The sequence below is a fragment of the Rhinolophus hipposideros genome, assembly GCF_964194185.1.
Source record: "Rhinolophus hipposideros genome assembly, chromosome: 7".
Taxonomy (NCBI): Eukaryota; Metazoa; Chordata; class Mammalia; order Chiroptera; family Rhinolophidae; genus Rhinolophus; species Rhinolophus hipposideros.
The window spans coordinates 10,078,825-10,101,769 of record NC_138053.1 but is presented as its reverse complement, the minus strand read 5'-3'; the positions used below and the strand labels follow the sequence as shown (position 1 = coordinate 10,101,769).

Genomic DNA, 22,945 nt, shown 5'->3' with positions numbered 1-22,945 from the left:
GGCTCTCAACTGATTGGACGATGTCTACATACATTGGTGAGAGCAATCTTTACTCAGTCTACTGACTCAAATGTTAATCTCTTCTGAAAACACCCTCAGAGTCACACCCAGGTATAATGTTTGTCCAGCAATCTGGGCATCCCCTTAGTCCACTCAAGTTGACACACAAAATTAACCATTATAGAGGTCTACAACAAATCTATTTTATTATGATGAAGACTTCCAGTTTCAGCTCCACATGTAAAGAATATGGAAGTTATTCTTGGACCCATCAGAACTGAGGCTGCATGACAACTTGCCACCCCCACATCCAGATAAACAGGCCAATCCACAGAGTTGAAGCTGAGACCTGCTTATTTGAAGCAAAATCCACTGGAGTCATAATCTGGTAGGAATACTTAGATGGCAGATTTGGTGAATTGCTGGACGTTGAGTGTGGGCTAACTTGAGAGAAACTTCTGGGAGCTGCAGTATTGGAGAGGGTAACACATAGTCATGGGTTTTATCAAGGAACCCCACCAAATTCTCAGAGTGAAAAGTTGAAAAAGATACCCTCATGGCTCTGGCAGGGGGAGGAGGAATAGATATCACTGGAAAAATGTGCCCAGTGTTTCCCATAACAAAAGCCTAGTCTCCAGGGAAAAAAGATTTTAGCACAGCCTTATCCAAGGTCAGTGTAGGGAGCTTATGGCTCCAAAACATGTACCAATCAACTTTGGGGGCTGTGTGGAGTCTAGGTTGAAATCTGAGATGGTCAAGATCACCTGGAGAAAATGTAGGATAATTATTGCCAAACTGTCTTCTGGGATTCTTAATTGTTGTTCCCACAGCTAAAGTTTTGGTGGTGAAATAAGTTTGAGAAATGCTGCAGAATAACCCCTCCTAATGAGTCATATAACATATTAATATAATACTCAGAGGAATCCCTAAGTAAAATTGAGAACTATTACAGTTTATTCTCAACCCTGTTTATACATCAGAAGCATCAAAAAGTTTGATTTTTAATAAATATGACACCTGGGTCCCATCCCATACCTGAGGGGCCAATATCAAGACTCAAAAAACAAAACAAAAACAAGCAAATAAACAAAAAATGGCAAAGAAATGTAAGACAGAGTAACAGAAAAAAAATTTTCTCAGTAAAAGATGAAAGTTCTTTGCAATAATTAGTAAAAGGAACCAAAATGTATCACCCAAAATATGCCTCTGACATAAAATTATTTTGAGCTGAAGGCAATTAAGCAGCAGTAATCCCAGAAAAAGTGCCCCCTTTTGTGCCTAAAGGGAGGATATCAATTCTCCTTTTACTGGAAACAGACTTAGCCCAGACACAGAACCAGAGGACTCTGCAAACAAACATTGTCATTCGTTTCCTCAGATACTTGCCTTCCCACAGCCTGCCACCCCTGGAAGCCTAAAACTGCTTTCCTTTGTCCTGTCATTTCTCACAAATTTATTGTTCTTTGTTGAAGGTACTGTGTAAGCCAGAATTCTAAACCACCACTTTGCTTTTTTTTCATTTTATTTTTTTAAGTTTGTTTTTCCAGGACCCATCAGCTCCAAGTCAAGTAGTTATGTCAATTCAGTTGTGGAGGGTGCAGCTCACAGTACAGTGGCCTGTGTGGGGATCGAACCAGCAACCTTGCTGTTAAGAGCACCATGCTCTAACCAACTGAGATAACCGGCCTCCCCTAAGCCACCACTTTGAGTTACTCTTCATTTTAGGTTCTCCTGCGTGATGTGTTAATAAACTTTTTCTCATGTTAATCTTTTTTGTTAGAATCTCAGCTGAAAACCTAAGATAAGCAGAGGTAAAGTTTTAGCTCCTCTACAGTTGTATGAAGGGGAGCTTATGAAAGCTGGAGAAAAGAGGAAAAGGTTTAGGATCACTGCCACCAGACATGTAAAATATAGTCAAGGGATGAAAAAATAAAGTTTATTTACGAAGCAGTTCAAAGAGCCCTGTTGAAGTCAGAGAGCAAGACTCTAGCAGAACCAATCAACCTGGTTAAACAGCCCAGAAGGCAGAGTGGAGGAAAGGTACTGATAAGTTTCCCAAGGAGTGGAAATTACAAGGCAGGTATTGGTGGAAGTACTAATGGGACATTGTAATTTCCTTGGTTTGCCATGAAAAAGTACCACAAACTGGGTAGCTTAAAACAACAGAAATTGTCTCACAGTTCTGGAGGCCAGAAGTCCTAAATTAAGGTGTTGGCAGGGCCATGTTCTCTGGGAAGCTTCTAGGGGAGTCTTCTTTGCCTTTCCCAGCTTCTTGCAGCCCCAGGCATTCCGTGGCAGTATAGCTCCAATCTCTCCTATAGCCATCTTCCCTCTGCGTCTTCATATTGCGTTTCCATGTGTATACACATTTTTATCTAATTATAAAAATACCAATCACGATGCATCAGACCCACCCTAATGACCTCATCTTAATTTCCAAATAAGGTCATACTCACAGGTAGGACTTCAACGTATCTTTTCGGAGGACATATTCAACTCCTAACAGCAAGTATCTTAGAGAGTTAAGAACTCAGCAGAAATCACTGAATAAGGGAGTTGCTCAGGATAAATAGGAAGACAAGCCAGAGGGGATGGGACATAGTAAGGGGAGGAGAGATTAGGGAAAGTGCTGGAAATTTTGAAAGAAGCCTTGTTAAATCACTGCCAGAAAATCTATTGAAAGTCTGGGAGGAAACACATTAAAATGTTAGTAATGGAGAGATCATTGATGACTTTAATTTTCTTTACACTTTATGTATGTTCCAAATTTTCTACAATAAGTACACAACTTTTATAATGAGGGTAACAATCATTATTTTACAAATATCCAGTAACTTTCACAATTCTGAATGCATACAATCTAGAGCAGGAAGGTACAGTGAGAAAAACACAGAGAAACAAAATAAGAAACAAAGATGATGCTGACCCACAATCTGCATTCAATAAATGCCTCCAAGTAAATGTAGAGTAGGAAAGAGTATAGGCTTTAATCTCAACCCATTCGCCAGCTGAGCAATACTGAGTGCGTTACTCTAAAGGTTTGTTTTCTCACTTGTAAAAATAGGATTTTAATTTCCATCTCACCAAGCTGTCACAAGAGTCATATGAGAGCATTATGTGAAGAGGCCAGCAGTATAAATACTTAAGTGTTTTTCAACATTTTCGGTATGACATTAATAACCTTGTATACACAATATAGGAATTTGACAAACAGATAGCATAATGAACACGTGAAGGCTGAGACACGGTCAGGTGAAGAAGAGTAATAGCACGGGCAGAGTAAAGGAAGACTGCTTCAATTTTCTGATCCAGAAAATCCTCTTACTTACTGGGAAGAGGAATTACATGACTGAATAGAGATTCTATAAATTTGTCAAGTTTCAGAAAAAATGAGATAAGCCTAAACTATGGGATGTCCACGCTGCGTGCCTACCACACCAGTTAGGCTGCTTCAGATTGCAAGTAACCAAAGTGCAACTAAAATTTCCTTATACAATAAGGGAGTAATAACCTCATAGAACAAGTTTAGAAGCTACAAAAACTTCCCCCACCCTTGGAAAATTTGCCATCCTATCTCACAGGCCAGAATTACCACACTTGGGACTGCTTCTGCTAAGCACATGGAGGGGGCATACCAAACAGTTCAAATAGAACCAGAAGAGAAGGAGAGAAGTGGGGCAAGTGGCTACTGGCAAGGCAACCAACAAGGTCTGCCGTATCTGTCTACATATTCACAAGAAATACAGGGAGCTGAACAAAACATGAGACTGGAACCTGAATGGATAATACTGCCATACTACAAAGGACGGATATGTATGAAGTGAAAGAAGAGGACCAGGGATGGATGTCCCTGGGCTGGAATACAGGCAGGGCTCCTTGGTCAGAGGAAGAATAGCCTCATTTCCCACCAGTCACCAGTGGGATGACTAAAGATGCTAATGGGCCTAACCAAAAAAACGGCCGGAGAGGTGAGACTAAAGAACAAGAAAAAGTATGTAGGTGCACTCCATCCACAGCATTGTAGAATGAGATGTCCCCAGCCCCATAATCTAGGAAAACTCCCACCCGGTGAAGAGCTGGCTCTTGCTTGGTAGGACTTACAAAGGAGCCTGTTAGGGGCCAATAGCCAGCGGAACTCCAAGAAATAGCCCAAATGCCCCCATGGGGGTACATTTCTGATTTATCAACAATCCCCATGACGTCCTCCTGACAAACCCCCACAGCAATCTCCAAGCCATCTCGGCTCTCAACTTCCCAGTAATGTTGCCCTGAAGTGAAAATGTTTTTTCCCAAAACACAGGGTAAGTGCTGAAATCTCTCCACACGGTGCGTGTTCTGCTGAGGATTCCTCCGTCCAGTAAAGTAGGTCCATGCTGCAGAAAATAATGGCCAAGACCTGCCCGATGCTCCATTTTTCACGTACCTCCCTTCCAGGGAGAAGACAAGTTCAGGATGAGCTGTGTCTTCAGCTAGACTGACAGCCACTGCAGAGAAAATGAGAGCTGAGATAAATAATGCAATAGCTTACCACCAACCCTCCTCCAGAAATAGCCATCTTTTCCAGCTTCAGTTCCATCCTTTTCCTCTAATGAGAATCCACATTGCCCCTCCACTGATCCTCAGCAGAGCCTAGTGGGCCATACGACAGCCTGTAGCAACCTGAAATCCTCACTTCCCTTCTGTTCTAAAAGACAAAGACTTAGAAAATGGGGAGCTCATTTCACGGCCTCAAGTCTTTACAATCAGCATAAAATTTGGAGAAACATTAATAAATTCTGACTCGTTGAATGAGGACTAGACCAAGGCTGTTGACTGGCTGGTTCTTTGTGCGGGTACACATAGATGTCATCATTAACAAGATTTCTCTTCCCTGGTTCCAGTTGTTCACTGACATCTCCACAGGCCCCCAACAAATAACGCAAAATGGAATTCATTATCCTAAGTTCCCCTCCGCCTCTTGGGAGGACTAATCCCCCACAAACACAGACATCATTGTCTTCTATGTTCTCTAAGGTGTAAGAGCATGACCTCCACCCAAACACTACACTTTGAAATCTTGAGGTAATTTGACTCTTCTCTCCCTCTGATCCTGAATCCTATCAATTCTACCTCTGAAATATCAGTCAGGTTCTTTTCCTCCTCTCCATTCACACTACCTTGGTCTTCACTCAGACCTTCAGCATTTCTCATCTCACTTTAACTGTCTATAACATCTTCCCTAGCGTCCCTGCCTCCAAATTCTCTTCCTTCCCAGACTCTCCATGTCTCTCATTTGCCTTAAAAGAAAAAATCAGGAATGAATGTTAGGTTTGGAAAAATGTTTTTTCTGCATCTACTGAGGTGATCATAATTTTCCTTTTTTAGTTTATGTAGTGAATTACATTTATTTTTCAAATGTTTAACCAATTCTGCTTTTCTGGGATAAATCCCATTTGATTGCGATGTACTATCCTTTTAATATATTGTTAGATTCAATCTACTAAAACTTTTTCTTTAGAATTATTCAATGTTCACATGGAGCATTAACCTATAGTTCTTTATTCTTGGAATGTCTGTCTCATTTTGTATCATGGTAATGCCGACCTCATAGAATGAATTGGGAAATATTCTCAACTCTTCAATTTTTGTTAAGAGTTCATGTAGAATCGATATTCATTTCTTGAACATTTCGTGAATTCATCAGTTGTTGCCTTACAGCTGCCAAACCGTTTGTTCCCCGCGCTCTTCCCAGGATTTCACAAGGGAGTGCCTCAGCAAACTGAGGCCCAATGGAGAGATATCAGAGAAGCTTCCTTGAGGGGATGCCTCAGCAAACTTGTTGCTTATAATATTCCTTTATTATCCTATTATTATCCATAGAATCTGTAGTGATGTCGCCTCACATTCTTGATCTTAGTAATACGTGTCTTCTGTTTTTAACCAGGTCATTCTGGTTAAAGGTGTATCATTAAAATCAACATTCTCAAAAAACAGCCTATGGATCATTATTTTTTCTGCTGTTTTTCTGTATTGCAATGATTTCTTATTTATTTTGTTTACTCTGGGTTTTATTTTCTTCTTTTTCCAGTGTTTTAAGGTGGAAACTGGTCACTAATTTAAGTGAAACTGGTCCTTCTTCTTTAATATAGGTTAGTGCTATAAATTTCTCCTTAATTATTGTTTTAGCTGCATCCCACAAATTCTGATGTTGTTTTCCTTTCCATTCAGTTCAAAGTACTTTCTATTTCCCTCTTGATTTCTCCTTTCATTCATAAGTTATTGTGGGTTATTTAGTTGCCTAACATTTGGGGATTTTCCAAGGATATTATGTTACTAATATCTAACTTAAATGCATTATGGTCAGCAAACATACTTTGTATAACTTGAATCCTTTGATTTAATGAGATTTGTTTTATGGTCTACCTTGGTCTATCTAGTAAAACATTCCATGTACACTTAAAAACAATGTGTATTCTGCTGTTTTGGGGTGTTCTATACATGTCAGTGAGGTCAAGATGGTTGCTAGTGTTCTTTATGCCTACTATACCCTTGCTGATTTTCTGCCCACTTTTTCTAAAAATTATTGAAAACTCCAGCTATAATTGTGGATTTACCTATTTGTCCTCACAGCTCTATTATTTTTTGCTTAATATATTTTGAAGCTGTTACCGTGTTTCCCCGAAAATAAGACCTAGCCAGATAATCAGCTCTAGTGCGTCTTTTGGAGCAAAAATTAATGTAAGACTGGGTCTTATGAAGACCCGGTTTTATATTATAGTAAAATAAGACTGAGTATTATATTAATTTTTGCTCCAAAAGACGCATTAGAGCTGATTGTCCAGCTAGGTCTTATTTTCAGGGAAACATGGCATTAGATATATAAATGTTTAGAACTGTTATGTCCTCCTGATGAATTGACCCCTTGGTATCATTAGGAAATGGTCTTCTTCATCTCTGGTAGTAGTCTTTGTTCTGAAATCTACTTTGATATTAATATAGCCACTCCAGATTTCTTTTGAGTAATGTTAGCATGATATATCTTTTTACATTGTTTTACTTTTAACATATATGGGTCTTTATATTTAATATTTCTTGTAGCATATAGTTGTCTTGTTTTTTTTTATTCAATCCAATCTCCATCTTTTGATTAGTATATTCAGACCATTTATATTTAATAATTATTTATGATTAAGTTTGTGTATCATCTTGCTACATGTTTTCTATTTGTCCTATTTGTTCCCTTTTTTGCCTTCTTTTTGATTAATCAAATATTTTATAATTCCACTTTATCTCTTTTGTTGGCTTATTAGCTATAACTCTCTATTTTAGTGGTTGCTTTGAGGCTTATACTATACATCTTTAACTTACCAGAGTCTATCTTCAAGTGCTATTATACCACTTCACATATAAGAAATGTATAGTATAGTTCTCTTTCCTCTCCCAACATCCAAGCTATTGCTGTTGTGTATTTTAATTGTAAATATGTTACAAACCCCAATGTTATTTTTCGTCTGTCTGTTTAAACAATTGCTGTATTAGGGTTTCCAGGAGAAACAAAACAAATAGGATTTGCACATAAAGATTATAAGGAATTGGATCCTTATGATTATAATCACTGGCCCAAGTCCAAATCTGCTGTGTGTGAGCAGGCTCAAGACCCAGCGAAAACTGATGTTGCAGTTCAAAGGCCATCAGGCAGGAAGAGCCAAAGCTGCAGATGAAGTCTGAAGGTGGTCTACTGCAGAATTCCCTTTAGCTGGGGGTAGAGAGAAGGTCAGTCCTTTTTTCTAGTTAAGCCTTCAACTGACTTGATGAGACCCACCAACATTATGGAGGACAATCTGCCTTACACAAGTTTCCCAATTCAAATGTTAATATCATCCAAAATACTCATAGCAACACCCAAAATAGTGTTTAGCAAATATCTGGCCCAGTCAAGTTGACACATAGATTAACCATCACTATTAGCTTTTAACAATATTTAAATAATGACAAAAAATAAGTATTTACTTATGTAATTATCATTTAGGGAGATCTTTAATTCTTTTGTGTAGATCCTGACTTCCATTTGCTATCGTTTTCCGTCTGCTTGTAGGACTTCCTGTAACATTTCTTGCAGTGTTGGTCTGACGCTGATAAACTCTTTCAGTTTATGGATATCTGCTAACATCTTTAGTTCACTTTGTTTTTGTGAAATAAAGTAATAAAATTCGAGGTTAACAGTTTGTTTTCAGTACTTTAAAGATTTTGCTCACTTACATTGTTTCCAATGAGAAATGTGATGTCATCTTTATCGTTGTTCCCCTATAAGTAACATGTCCTTTTTCTCCTGTTACATTTCAATTTTCCTCTTTATCACTGGTTTTGAGTTTTTTTACTTTTCTCTTTTATCACTGGTTTTGGTGTAGTTTTCACCATATTTCTTGTGCTAGGGTTTGTTGAACTTATTGGATCTGTGTACTTATAGTTTTCAATAAATTTGGAACATTTTTGGCCATTTCTTCAAAAATTTTTTGTCTCATCCCATCCCACTCCTCTCCTTCAGAGACCCCAACTATCATATATAAGGCTTTTAAGAAGTTGGCCCACAGCTAACTGATACTCTTTTTATTTTTTGCTTTTTTTCAATCCATGCATTTCATTTTGCATGCATCTCCAGTGCTCTATTTTCAACTTCACTAATCTTTCCTTCTGCAATATCTAATGACCTTTTAATCCCAACCATCTGTCACTGTAGTTTTCATCTCTAAAAGTTTGACTTGGATTTTTTTATATCTTTTATGTCTCTACATGTCTATTTACGGAACAGTTATAATAACTATTTAAATATCCTTTTATGCTTATTCTAACATCCTGGCAATCCTGGATCAGTTTTAATTGATTATTCTCATTATAGGTAGTTTTCCTACCTTTTTGCATGCCTGGTAATCTTTTGATTGGATGGGAGGCATTGTGAGTTTACACTGATGAGTACAAATTCATTTTTTTTTAATTACAATCAATCTTTTTAAGCTTGTCCTGGGCTGCAGTTACTTGGAAATAATTTGTAATTCGATCATTTTGGGTCTGCTTTCATGATTTATAAGGTGGTCCAAAGCAGTGCTCAATGTAGGGTTAATTATTCCCCACTAATGAGGCAGATTTTCCTGAGTACTCTATCTAATGCACCATGAATTAGGGGTTTTCCAGTCCGGCTGGTAGAAACGGGCACTGTTCCTGGCCCTGTGTGAGCACCAGGAATTATTCCTTCTAACCATTTTGGAAACTTCCTTCAACCTCAGGTAGTTGTTCACAAGCATGTGCTGACTGTAACTCTGCTGAAAACTCAGGGTGTGCCTTTGTAGAGCATCAGGGTCTCTCTCTGTATAGCTCTCTTCTCTCCAGTACTCCGTCCAGTACGCTGCAAACTCTCTTTTTTGTTCTCCCTGGACTCAGTTCCATTCCTCAATGCATGGAGTCCACTTGGCTCCACCTGTTAACCCTCCCTAAGATGGCCTGAAAACTCTCTCAAGGCTGTAGGCTGGAGCAATCATAGAGCTCACCTCATCTGTTTCACATTTCTCAGGGATCATTGTCCTTTGTTGCCTAATTGATGCCCAGTGTTTGAAAACTATTATTTCTAGTACTGTGTCTGCTTTTTTGTTTTGTTTTTAATTAACTAAGTTTCAGGCAAAGAATAAATCCACTTCATTTTAACTGGAAGAGGACATCCACAACCTGGTTCTTAATCAGGGATATGCATATGAGAACTGCCTGAATAGCTTTCACAATATGTACATGCCTTGTTACTTCCTGGAGATCCAGTAAGTTTATCTTCACTCTTTCCTTCCCTCATCTTCTCAACAGCAGTACCTGCCTTTCCTGACAATGCATCTTATAATTTAGTCATACTGCATACCCTGCCCTCCATTTTCTCCACACCTTAGCTCATGTTGCTCCCTCTGCTTGGAAAAGTACACCCCCTTTTTCCACTTGGCAAGCTGTTACTCATCCCTCAAATTCCAGAACTGTCACCTCTGCTATGAAAACTTCCCTACTTCACCCCAACAGAACTCTTCCTCTGTACTTCTGTAACATTTTATTCACACTACTAGGAAACACTGGAACTCACTTTATAGTGAGTGATATGTGTCTATTCTCCGAATAGGTCTTTTTCTCTGTGTCACTAGTAACTTATAACACATAATATGTGTTAAATAAATATTTATTGAATGAAGCTTATATCTATTTATTCCTAAGTAGTTACCATTTTTCCTGACCCTCCTGTTAACTGCATGCATGCTCTTTCCTCTTTCCCTTCCAGACTTCTATTTATTCTCTTATTTGAAAGAGTTCTCCTTAGGAGAAGTCTTCCAACTCCTAGAAATTCTGCTCACCTTGGATTTGCTTCAGCATTTCCTTCATCATTGGTATATGGCACACAGACTTCACCTTTAGATCTTCAAGGGAATAGTTCACATCCTGGTTCTCACTCCTAAGAAAAGTACAGAAGGCTGCTCTTTTAGGAGACAACTCGGGCAGCCAAGACCCCCAATGCCCATATGAAGGTTCCAAGCCCAAAGCTCAGACCACGTCTCTCCCCTTGCTCCTTGAAAAGGTGAACAGAATTCCTCATTCACAAACCCCTCAGGGTGTGGCCAGATTCATCTATAGAGCCCAACCTTGTTTTCCCTCTGTTAGAGCTATATCTTTACCATTCCAGTCATGCCCCCATAAGAAGGTAGAAGCTCATACCTGGTCAACAGATCTTTTGGATTCTGTGAAGAGAAGAAAGACATAAGTAAGTTATGTACCTTCCTCATGAGAACTGGTACTCAACTTTGTGAGCAGGTATTTTTCTGTCTGTTGCTTTTGTTAATGTCATATATGATCTCATGTTGGCAAAGCCAATGGATTGACACAATGCAGTCTTTTTTCTCATGTGACCCCTCTGTACTATTTGTCAATGTTCATCAATCCCTTTCTTGAAACCCAAGTTTTTCTCCTTTAGCATTATGACATTAACACTTTCATGGCTTTTTGCCTACTTCTCCAGCTATTCTCTTTCAATCACAAACAAAACAAATGTTGGTGAGGATATGCCGGAAATATAAAGTGGACTCTGGAAAACAGCTTGGCAGTTTCTTAAAAAATTAACTACAAATATACCACATAGCCCAGCAATTCTGCTCCGATTATCTACCCAGGAGAAATGGAAACAGATGTCCACACAAAGAATGGCAGACAAATGTTTACAGCAGCATCATTCAAGATAGCCAAAAAGTGGAAACAACACAAATACCCATCAACTGGTGAAGATTAAAAAAAATGTGGTATATTCTACAATGTATAATATTCAAAAATAAAAAAGGAATGCAAATACAATACTAATGTATGCTACATGAATAAACCTCAAAAACGTTATTATACTAAATGCAAGAATCCATACACACACAAAAATAAAACACATTGTATCATTGTTTATGTGATATAGTCAGAAAAGGAAAATCTACAGTCAGAAAGTAGATTGTTTGAGGCTGGGGGTAGGAACAAAGATTAACTATAAACAAGCACAAAGGGATCTTATGGAAATGCTCTAAAAGGGGACTGGTAAGGATTGCACAACTTGGCAAATTATAAAGATCACTCAATTATACTTAAAATGGGTGAATTATATATGTATTATTATACCTCAAGAAAGCTTTAAAAAAAAAAAAAAGAGGAGCATATCCAAATGGTTAATTAAAATTTGAAAAAGTACTCAACCTTATTGAGTCATCAAAGTCATCAAAGAAATGCCATCTACCCTTCCAGAGGAGGGAAGAGGAGCTGATTGAGGGCATGAGATAACATTATACACCACTTAGGATGGTAAAGAACTAACGATTCTAAATACTGATGAGGATATAGAGCAACGGGATCTCTCACACATTGCTACCAATGGTGTAAACTGGTACAAGCACTGTGTTGGGAATTGCTTCCATTGGTACATAACCGACAGAAATGTATACAGATGAGCACCAAAAAAGACATGTTTGTAACTGCTTTTTTGTAACAATAAAATGAATATCTTTTGATATAATACAATGGAATACTGTCTACCCTCCATATCCATGGGTTCCGCCTCTGTGGATTCAACCAACTGCATATCAAAAAGAGTTTTTTTTAATGTTACATTGTTGCTGACTATGTAGTTATGCCTACCATGGTTGCCTCTGTAGTGAATATTTACAGACATTTTTTTCTCGTCACTATTTCCTAACAAATACAGTATAACAACTATGTTATATTAAATATATAAATAATCTAGAGAAGATGTAAAGTATACAAAAGTATATACATGGGTTATATGCAAACACTACACCATTTTATATAAGAGACTTGAGCATCCATGGATTTGGGTATTTGTGGGGGGTCCTGGAACCACTACCTTACAGAAACCCAGGAACAACTGTACTACACAGCAGGGTTTTCAACGTTGGCTAACATTTTGGGCTGGATAAGTCTTCGCTGTGAGCAGGAGGGGAGGCGTGTCCTGTGCACTGTAAGACGCTGAGCAGCACCCATGGCCTCCACATACTAGGTGCTAGTAGTAACCACCTCTGAGTTGTGACAACCAAAAATGTCTCCAGACATTGTTTTCTGGGGGAGCAAAATCACTCGTGGTTGAGAATTACTACTATGGAGCAATGAAAACAAACATCTGCTACCTACAACAACATGGATTAATCTCACAAACATAACATTTAACAAAAGAAGCCAGACATAAATGAATGCATACTGATTCTTTTTCAAAAATAGCAAAACAAAACAGTGTGAGAAATCTGAAAAGAGACTAGTTTTGAGGAAGAGGGAAAGGATATTGATCGGGGGTATGAGGAGGGCTTCTGTGATGCTACTCATGTTCTATTGCTTGACTTGGGTGGTGGTTACATGTGTGGGTCAGTGATGATAATCTTTCAAGCATTTATATATTTTTCTCTATGGAGTTATACTTAAAATGCTTTTAAACCTGTTTATTTCATTATGACAATAAAAATAATATTGTCAAAATCTGTGGACACAGTTAAAGCAATACTTAAAAAAGAAAGTATAGCTTAAATATATTTACCAGCAAACAAAAGGGTAATATAAATGAGCTAAGCATGCCAACTCAAGAGGTTAAGGAAAGAGCTACAGAGCAAACCCAAGAACCAATAAGAAAAACATAATAAGAGTAGGTATTATTAATCATTTCACTGTAGCATTATTTGTAGTGGCAATGGTTTCAGGGACAACCTGGGTATCCATTACTGAAAGAGGGAACTGGCAAAATGTGGTGAGTGGACACATGGATTAAATGTATGTATAAATAATAGGAATGGATCTTTAAAACACAGTGCTAAAGGAAAAAAGCAAGAAACAATGCAACACAAACTTTGCATAAATTGAAAATACATAAACCTAAGCAATACTATGTATTTTGCAAATAAAAAGATAAAAATTAGCACAATGTATGTTTATTTTCAATATTTCTATATTTCTAAGAAAAATGGCAATGAGTTATGGGCTAAAAGTGAAAGAATAAATGAAAAACATGGATGGATGGATGGATGGATGGATGGATGGATGGATGGATGGATGGATGGATTAGTAAAATAATTTCTCTTAGGCTCTGAGATTCTATGATCCAGTTCCATATTTAATCATTTCCCTAACTTTGCACTTGCGAATGTTGGCTGATATATTCGTTTGTAAGCATTCTGCTGGCTTATGTGTATCTTTGAGGTTTCAGATGCTGACAAGATGTTAAGCCTGCATTTATAAAAGTGTTTAAATGTATTATTTCAAAGATTCTGCTAGAGTATACATTTGGATATGTAACTGGCACTTCATTGCTCAAGCAAGTTGTAAAAGTTCTAGACAATTCTTGGAAATCATTACATGTACATACAATATAACGCCCAGCTAGCAATTCCCTGTTGAAAACACTGACAAGTGGGTCCATGTTGTCATCTTCCTTAAGAGAAGAATACAATGTTGCCTCCTTCTGATGAGAAAAAATAGTAATGGTAGATTGAAAGTATTCTTGGGAATACCCTTCAATGGTTCTTTCATCTCTAGTCACACCATATGGAGGAAAGATAGGTTCGAGTGATCTGAGACCAAAGGTGAATTATTTCAGTGAGAAAAGAAAAAGGCAGTCAGAAATGTTGGATTGTACCCCAAAACTGAAAGAAGCTGACCAGCCCAGTGACTCAGATGGTTGGAGCACATGGGCCAATGAGCTGCACCTTCTACAGCTAAGATTGTGAACAACAGCTCTCCCTGGAGTTGGGCTGCTGGGAGGTTGGCTGGCAGGAGGTTGGTTGGCGTGAGCTGCTGTGGGCTGCTGAGTGCTGCCCCCCTCCCTACCGCAATGGGCCTGGGAGCTGTGTCCTATACAATTAGACTGAGAAACAACGGCTTGAACTAGACTAGGGGCAGGAGGCGGAAGAAGGGAAAAAAACTGAAAGAAGCTATAAGAGCGCTTTACCTACAGAGGATATAAAGGTAAAGATTAACTTTTGATCATCAACTGGCCTAAGGACCCAAATCTAAGAGCTAATTAGTTAGAAGTATAATCTTTTAAAGGTTGCTAAATATTTCAAATTACTTAAATAAATGTACTAATCAAAATCTGTGGCTAAGAACAAAATTTATCAAGCTGTGATTATAATGATTAAATATTAGTGAGAAAGATAAATTTCTCTTAAAAATTGTTGATATAATTATCTACTTTGTGATTTTATATTTGCTTTTGTTTTACTGTTTTAACAAAGAATTATGAACATATAGTACGACAAATACTGTTTCCCTGAAAATAAGACCTAGCTGGACAATCAGCTCTAGTGCGTCTTTTGGAGCAAAAATTAATAAGACCAGGTATTTATTATATTATATTATATATTATATTATATTATATTACATTACATTACATTACATTATATAAGACCCGGTCTTCAAGTAAAATAAGACTGGGTCTTCCACTAATTTTTGCTCCAAAAGACGCATTAGAGCTGATTGTCCAGCTATGTCTTGTTTTCAGGGAAACACGGTAGAAAAGTCGTAGATGTGTTTCAGATCCTAGATAAACTATTAGACCAAGTGAATCATTACATGAATTTCCTTTGGATGGTAAATCTTTGACTCTTTAATTGTATAATGACAGTAGAAATACAATTGTCAACAGAGAGAAAACATTTCTTCTATTAAATCCACTCAACAGGAAAGATACTCAGCTCTAAAGATAAGAGGGAGTTCAGTGGGTGATGTTAACTAACTCCCCCACTGCCTGTCTCACCTGAAGCAACTCCAGGCTGGAGCCCTGGCTCTTCTCCCAGACCTCTAAGATGAGCTCCTTCAAGGAAGTGATTATTTGATTGAGCCTTAAAGAGTTCTCATTCCATTTCTTCTTTGTCTCTTCTTCTTCTTTGCTCAACCTCTGAAGAAACAGTTCCTCTTCTTCAGCCAGGAAGCGGTGCAGCTTTGCATACTCTGCACTGAAGCTCAATCGTTGATTCTTCATCTTGTTCTATAGCCAGACGAGATTTGCTCAGTCTTTGTTCTACCTGGTCCTTGCTCTTAAACCCTTTGCACGTGACTCCCCAACAATCCATGGTCCTTCCTTATCACCTCCTCCAGAAAAGTTCCTGCCCTCCCCCCACAAATTTCCACTACTCCTCTATTTACACTTACGTGATATCCTTACATAATACCAGTCTTTATAGGGTTAATCGATTCTTTGTAACATCTGAGTCTCTTCTACTACTAGCAATGCTTTGTTTGTATACTTTTTAAACCAAAATGTACTTTCCCATCTATCAAGTTTCGCCCTCAGAATACCTACTGTTTAATTTTGTTAAATCTTTAGATGTGCTTGGCTGCACGCACATCATGCCTCCCAAGCATCTCTGAAAGCAAAGTCCATTTACTTTCTATAATGCCATGGGCCCAAAACCGCCCCAACCTCGTGTACATACTTAGGAAAATGTGGGCAAGTGAGGGGTACTACCTTAAAGTAGAGATACGGGGATAAAGTGTATGGAACTTGCATCACCCAAAGCCACGGGTCAGCAGGTACTTCCTGTTCTATCACCTTAGCTCTACAAGATACCTGACAACTGATGACATCCTACAAGCTCTTCCCAGCAAAACCCTGTAAGCAGCCTCAGACTGAAAGGGCCTCAGGGGCAAGAAATGCCCAACCACTTCTGCTGTTACCTGCCACTCTGTAATACTCTTCTCTTCCATTTCGTGTAACCGCATGGCTTCTTTCATCTTGGCCTTCAGACTACACTGAGTCTTAAGAAGTTTTTCCTGCCAACAGAAATACATATCAGACAGAAATCTTTCTTCCAAACATCCTTGTTCAAGTACTAAAAGTCCCCTAATCCAAACAGGAAATGAGATTGAGAAAATGTTGAAGAGAGTCATAGGCTGTCTTCAGAATAAGAAATATTCTGATCTGAAATAATCATAACACTATATAGAGTTTGCCAGCTAAGTTAGCAAAACTAAAAATTGTTCGAGTATTAATAAATACCTAGTATTGGCAAGGGAGAAAGCCTCTGGCACATAATACTAGGAAAGTAAAAAAGTGCCATCGTTTTGAAGAGCACTGGTAAGAAGATTTAACAAAAGCTAAAGTGTTCATATTCTACTTCTAATAATCTATACAAGAAAACACTACCAAAAATAATCAGTTTGTATAGGAATGTTCACTGCAGCATTATTCATTATCCGTCAATGGGAAATTATTAAATAAATTATGGTATAATGATACTCTGTATCAATTTCAGGTAGCCCTCTACATTGACATGTTATATTAAGTTACAACTATACTGTAAAACAATAGTACTGCAGAATTCTGTTTTAAAAAGAATAAATGTGTGTGTGTGGGGGGGTGTAGGTGTGGGTTTGGGTTTGTGCATGTCTGTTTAAATGGAAGGGAAATCTGGAAAGATATATACCTAAGTATTATTAACACTGGTTATTTCTGTGGAATAGGAATAGTTTAAAAGTTAAGGGGAGGGAAGATTAAAAATGTTATAAATTTCTGTTTTGTTTGAATTTCTACAAGAGGCATATACCATTTTTGCAATTTAAAAACCCAAATAAGCTATTAAAAAGTAAAACAAGTCAATCAGCATTAACTAAGTAGGCTGTAGAGGGGCCGCAGCTGACCTGAGAGACAGAAGCAGGCAGGTTACAGACACACACAAGAGGAAAGCCAATAAGAACTGGTGACCACATGGCTGCACGCAGAAGGAGTTTAGATTTAGCCCCTGGGTTCTGGCTTGAGTAACTAGATGGACTGTAGGTTATTTACCAAATCAGGAAATATAGGAAGATGAGCAGTATGTAAATAGAAGGTAAAAAAAGAAATTCGACTTGAATGAGTTGACTTTGAGATGTCTGAGGGACATCCAAGTGGATCTAGTTAGCAGTTCAGAGTCAAGAAAGAGATCTGAGCTGCAAAAGCGGATTTAGGGGTTCAATTTAGCACGGGTAGCAGTTAAAGGCATGGGTGTGAGTCAAATCACCCAGTAAGATTCTACAGAGTAAAGAAGATCAAGGCTAGAACTGGGAACAGCTACAAGGGGCATGCAGAGGTTGAAAATCCTGCAAAGAAGCTACGATGAATGGTTGGTGAAAAACCATGAGAGAAGGGTTACTTACAGGAAGAGAAAATTTTAAATAAAAACTGGTGAAAACTGTCAAATGCTGAGGAATGGCCATGAGCAACTTTCTGAATCTGGATGTATGCCAAAATAAAAAGCTTAAAAGAAAAAAAAATGAGTAGAACTAAGAAATAAGCAGTACAATTAATTTTTTAATTCTTCCCTGGGAGAATAATAAATACTAATAGGTATCACTTTTCTTCCAATGATTTATAAATGACAATGCTTAAAGTTAGGTAATTTAAAAGACTGACAACATCAAAGTTGGCAAGGATGTGGAGCAACCAGAACTCTCATACAATGTTGGTAGATGTGTGAAATGGTACAACCACTTTAAAAAAAGATCTGGCATAAAACTAATCATACATTAATCCTAGAACTCAGCACTTCCACTCCTAGACCCAGTAAAAATTACAACAGATGTCTACAAAAAGCACTGTATGAGAATATTCATAATGCCAGTTTTTATAAGAACCAAAAACTGGAAACAGCCCAGGCATCCTACTAGGAAGATGCGTAAACAAACTGTGGTGTGGTCACATAATGCAATACTACTCAGCAGTAAGAAGTAACAGATTACTGCTATGCACAAACAGATGAATTTCAAAATCAATATACTGAGCAAAAGGAGCCCATATAGAAGAGTACAGACTATATGATTCTATATATATGAAGTTCTGGAACAGGCAAAATTAATCTGTGGTGGGAAAAAATCAGAACAGTGGTTGCATTGGGTGGGGGTAGGGTGCAGACATTACCTAGGAAAGGGCATGAAGGAGCTTTCTGGGATGATGGTAATGTTCTGTATCTTGTAAAGGGCTTGGGGTGCCCAGGTATACGCATTTGTCAAAGCTCAACAAATGTACACTTAAGATGTGTGTATTTAATTGTTCTGAATTTTTAAAAATACCATAAACAAATATTCAATCTGGTTCATGACAGGCATGCTAAAGTGTAGTAGGAAGTGTACTGTCTGCAATTAACTTTAAAATGCTTCAAAGGGAAATAAGAATTGATGACAGATAGATAGGCAGGTGACAGACAAGGAGAATAAACTGTTAATGGCAGAATCTCGATGTGGGTATACTGGTGTTATTATAAAAGTCTCCCAACTTTATGTGTGCTTGAAAATTGCACATAATGTTGGGGGGAAATAAAATTAGGTTATAAGGGGACTTACATATCACAAAATCACATGTGCTATTTTCTTTCTAACGCAGTGTTTTCTAATATTATAAAATCTATTATCCCCAGTTAACTTAAATAGGTACATAATCCTGCTATCCTACAGTAAGCTATCTCAAATAACTTTATTCAATTATATTACTGCCACTTTTTAATCACTGTCAAATTTGATATGCACATGTCAGGCTCCTTTGAATGTGACCAAGATTTTTTTTTAAGTTTTCACTTTTATTTGATGATGAAAAAAACTAAATAATCTTTCAAATAGAATTTTGCAATTTTTTTTTAAAGCCGTTAACAATTCCAGTATGCATGAATTATCCTGTATGGTTGCTTCAATTATCCAAGACTACCTAAGTCTTTCTGAATCCTGACACAGTGGGATATAAATAGGGCCCCTGTACCACTTGGGAACCCTTTGGGGAAATTAGAAAACTCCTTCCCTGCAATAACAGAAACTGCCAGGAGGTGCAGGAGGGCAACACCAAGCATTTCAGTAACATTTATTGATGCTTACTGTACGATAGGCATTGTTCTAGAATCTGGTCATAAACGAATGAGAAAGACTTGGGCCTTGTCTTGTAGGATACAAGATAAATGTTACTGAATGAAGGAATTAATGTATACTTCCTTGTCCAGCTTTGTGTCTGTTTCCTATTTGTAGTCAGCTGATACAACTGTACATCATTTTATAGTTTACAAAAAACACTTTAACTTGTATAATTAAATTCGTGCATTCAACCAGTACTTACTAGATACCAATTCTGTTGGAGGCCACTGGAGTTACACCATCAGTAATAGAAGGGGATAGGGCTACTCTGGAAGAGATGATTAAGGAAGGTCTTCAAGCTAAAAGCGCGTAAGATCTAAAGGATGGAAGGTGTGGGTAGAGAAAGAGAACAGCCTTGAAACAAAAGCAAGAAGGCCAGTGTGGCTGGAGCAGAGTAAAATAAACTGATTTATTCAACTGAAACTTACCACACGAGATAAGACAATCTACAATTAAAACAATTAACGTAGTGATTTTCCCAACTGATGAAGGAAGCTAATGACAAATCCCAGCCTCATCACTCCAAGTCAGCCTTTTCCCAAATCATCAATTGTGTATGACATCTGTAGGACAGACCTGCACTGTCCAATACAACATCCATTCGCCATGTGTGCACATGAAATATGAATGGTCCGAATCAGTACGTGCTGTAAATTAAGTACACAGATTTTAAAGACCTACTATGGAAAAGTAATGTAAAATATCTCACTAATAATTTTTCATAACAATTAATGTTAAACAATATTCTGGGGGGCGGCCGGATGGCTCAGTTGGTTAGAGAACCAGCTCTCAACACTCGGTCGCCCATTCAATTCCCACAAGGGATGGTGGGCTGGGGCCCCTGCAACTAAAGACTGAAAACAGCGACTGGACGTGGAGCTGAGCTGCGCCCTCCACAACTAGATTTAAGGACAACGACTTGACTTGGAGCTGACCGGCCCTGGAGAAACACACTGTTCCCCAATATTCCCCAATAAAAATTTTTAAAAAACAACATTTTGGATAATTAGGTTACATAAAATATATTATTAAAAATACATCACCTGTTCTTTTTTACGACTAGAAAAATGTTTAATTACATATGTGCTTTGCATTGTTTCTATTGGACAGCACTGGCATACAGCCTGTCAGTATGTGTGTCTTAAACTTAAAGCTCCCCGGGCCAGTCCCCTGAATTCTGCAGTTCTGCGGAGCCTCGTACCCACCCTCCCCACTGCCAGTTTTAACTCCAGCTCTAAGGTCCGTGTAGCAAAACCTGGAGCCTCTAGAGAGTTTCCATGCTTCCAATGGGACTAGCAGCCACTTCAATGGGTCCTTTATGAAAGTAAAAGGTAAACGTTCCCGGGCAACACCCGCAGCCCCCTACCGTCTCCCTTACCCGGTAGTTCTCGAAGGCCTCGTCGATGGGCGCCATCGTGTGGGCCTGGTGCTCCTGGGACTCCCTGCACACCAAGCACACGGGCCGCTGGTCTTCCTCGCAGAAGAGCCGCAGCGGCTCCCAATGGCGGCCGCACAGGCCGGGGGGCACGGGGCCCTGGCGCCCGGGCCGCACGGTCTTCGTGAGCCGGCCCAGGACCCAGTTGGGCCGCAGTGCGGAGGGCGAGGACAGCTGCCGGCACTCCGGGCAGGGGAACAGGCCGCCGCCCGGCTCCCAGCTGCCTTGCAGGCAGCAGCGGCAGAAGTTGTGACCGCACTCGATGGACACCGGGTCCTTAAAATAGTCCAGGCAGATGGAGCAGGTCAGCTCCTCCTGGAGATCCTTGACTTCCATGACGCTGCTCTTTCCCAGAGCCCGAGTCGGGTCGGATGCGACGCGCGGGAGCGGCCTGCAGGCTGCGGGTGGGCCCTGGAAGCCGGCGGCCCTGGAATGCGCGGCAGGCGCCTCCCGCGGCTGGGGAACGTGAAGTCTCCCTTGACGGGACTCGATCCCGGCGCGCGCCGGCCTTCCCGCGGGCGTGGCGGGACCGCAGCGCGCGAACGCCGGGGTCGCGGGGTCGCGGTGGCTGGAGGCCCGGTCCTGGCCGTCGGGCATGATGGGACCGGGCTGCTGCTCCAGCCCACAACCGAGCTGCGGCAATCCTGGAAAACTCGAGAGGAAGCCGAGATCCCTCGGCTTTGGGGAAGGCGCCAGAGGGCGGCGGCGACGCCTGTGCAGCCGCGGCTGGTGGAGCTAAACGGGGAGGCGCTAACGAACTGGGCTTAGCGGTCAAGTTTGAAAGGTGAGGTTAAGATTAGCTGGCTGACGGGAAAACGAAAGTCAGTGTGGGGAATGTAATCAATAACGTAAAGATTTTGTAGGGTATCCGATGGACACGTGTCCCATTTGGGAGACCACCTCAGGGATGATGTAGATGCCTGATCACTGCACTGCACACGTGAAGCTGAAGCTGAACAATAATGAATATCAACTATAATTATATATATATATATACATATATATATGTATATATATATATATATATATATGTATATATGTATATATAAAGCGAGGTACAGCATTAGGAAGAGAGACAGTGGAAATGTAATGGCTGTGTGCGATGTCAGGGGTAGTGGATGGGGGAGGGGGGTTGTCATTGTGTGAGGGATATAAATGATAAATGTCTAACTATTACATTGTTTTGTGTACCTGAAACTAATTTTAAAAAATGGGGGTAAAAAATTATCTGGCTGCTCGGCGATTTAAATTCTGGAGTCCTAGGCAAGCTGCACCCAGGAGGACATTCTGGGCGCGTGGGAAGTACTAGAGGGATCTGCGTAGCTGGGGGAGGAATCTAGAGTTAGATGGACTTTCCAGATTTGATTTCCCACCGGTGTTTTAGGTAGTTCAACTCCCAGGAGGTCTGCGGGTTATGAGATGCTCTAAGCCAACTCATGGTAATCTGCTTTGAGTGGCTGTCATCTAAAATCCTGGGAAGGAGCAGGTCCTGTAGCTGCCGGTGCTGGAGCCCTTCCCCCACGCTCCTACTTGAGGAGGTCAAGACCAGGGTGGAGAGCAATGCCAGGAGAGTGGAGCTGAAGCTGTAGCTGTTGTAAGGATATTTTGAATGGCCTAATAGGAGCCGGAGAGTGGATGAAAAGGAAATGAAGATTTTTAAGTGGGAGTGATTAAAATTCAGAAGCATAGTACATTGCCTTTTGTACCCAGCTAGAAAACAGCAGCCATTTTGCTATCCCAATCCGTTGAGGCTTTCCAACAAACAGTATGCTTGTCTGTTTCAGGGAATTATCTGTTTCTCTTCAATGGATTTTTGATCTTGTGTTTCTGAGGTGCCTATTATTATTATTATTATTCCAACTTTATTCCCTTACTTATGAATGAAACTTTTTTTTCTGTTTCCCAGTATCAGCTATTGCCTTCTCCATGATATGCTCAGTGAGTAGTCACTGAATGTATGTATGATTAAATGATTTGGAAAGGAGGTTTCTGCAATTTCTGTTTGGGAGGGTTTTTTGATAAAAGCTCCACAGAATATCTATGTTAAGCTCAGCGAGAGAAGCACGGGAGACCAAAATCGGTCTATTAGAGTTTATTTGGCATGTTTGAGCTGTA

General features: G+C 39.5%; 2 protein-coding genes across 4 annotated transcripts in view; one reads left to right on the top strand and one right to left on the bottom strand.

Moving 5' to 3' along the window:
* Positions 1 to 1,543: 1,543 nt before the first annotated feature.
* On the bottom strand, positions 1,544 to 21,579 carry TRIM4 (tripartite motif containing 4). The gene is made up of 6 exons (XM_081054333.1): positions 20,774 to 21,579; positions 16,201 to 16,296; positions 15,281 to 15,511; positions 10,714 to 10,736; positions 10,356 to 10,453; positions 1,544 to 4,484 (listed from the first exon to the last, which is right to left on the bottom strand). Exons 1-6 carry the CDS (start codon positions 21,425 to 21,427, stop codon positions 3,898 to 3,900), a joined length of 1,689 nt encoding a protein of 562 aa, XP_080910459.1. The 5' UTR covers positions 21,428 to 21,579; the 3' UTR covers positions 1,544 to 3,897.
* The window catches only part of AZGP1 (alpha-2-glycoprotein 1, zinc-binding), a 36,450-nt gene continuing 34,882 nt past the window's right edge, over positions 21,378 to 22,945 (top strand). For 2 of the 3 annotated variants that reach the window (XM_081054334.1, XM_081054336.1), the window contains exon 1: positions 21,378 to 21,614. The gene's annotated coding sequence lies outside the window, so the exon portion shown is untranslated. The remainder of the gene's footprint in view (positions 21,615 to 22,945) is intronic. The other variant, XM_081054335.1, reaches the window with a different exon arrangement.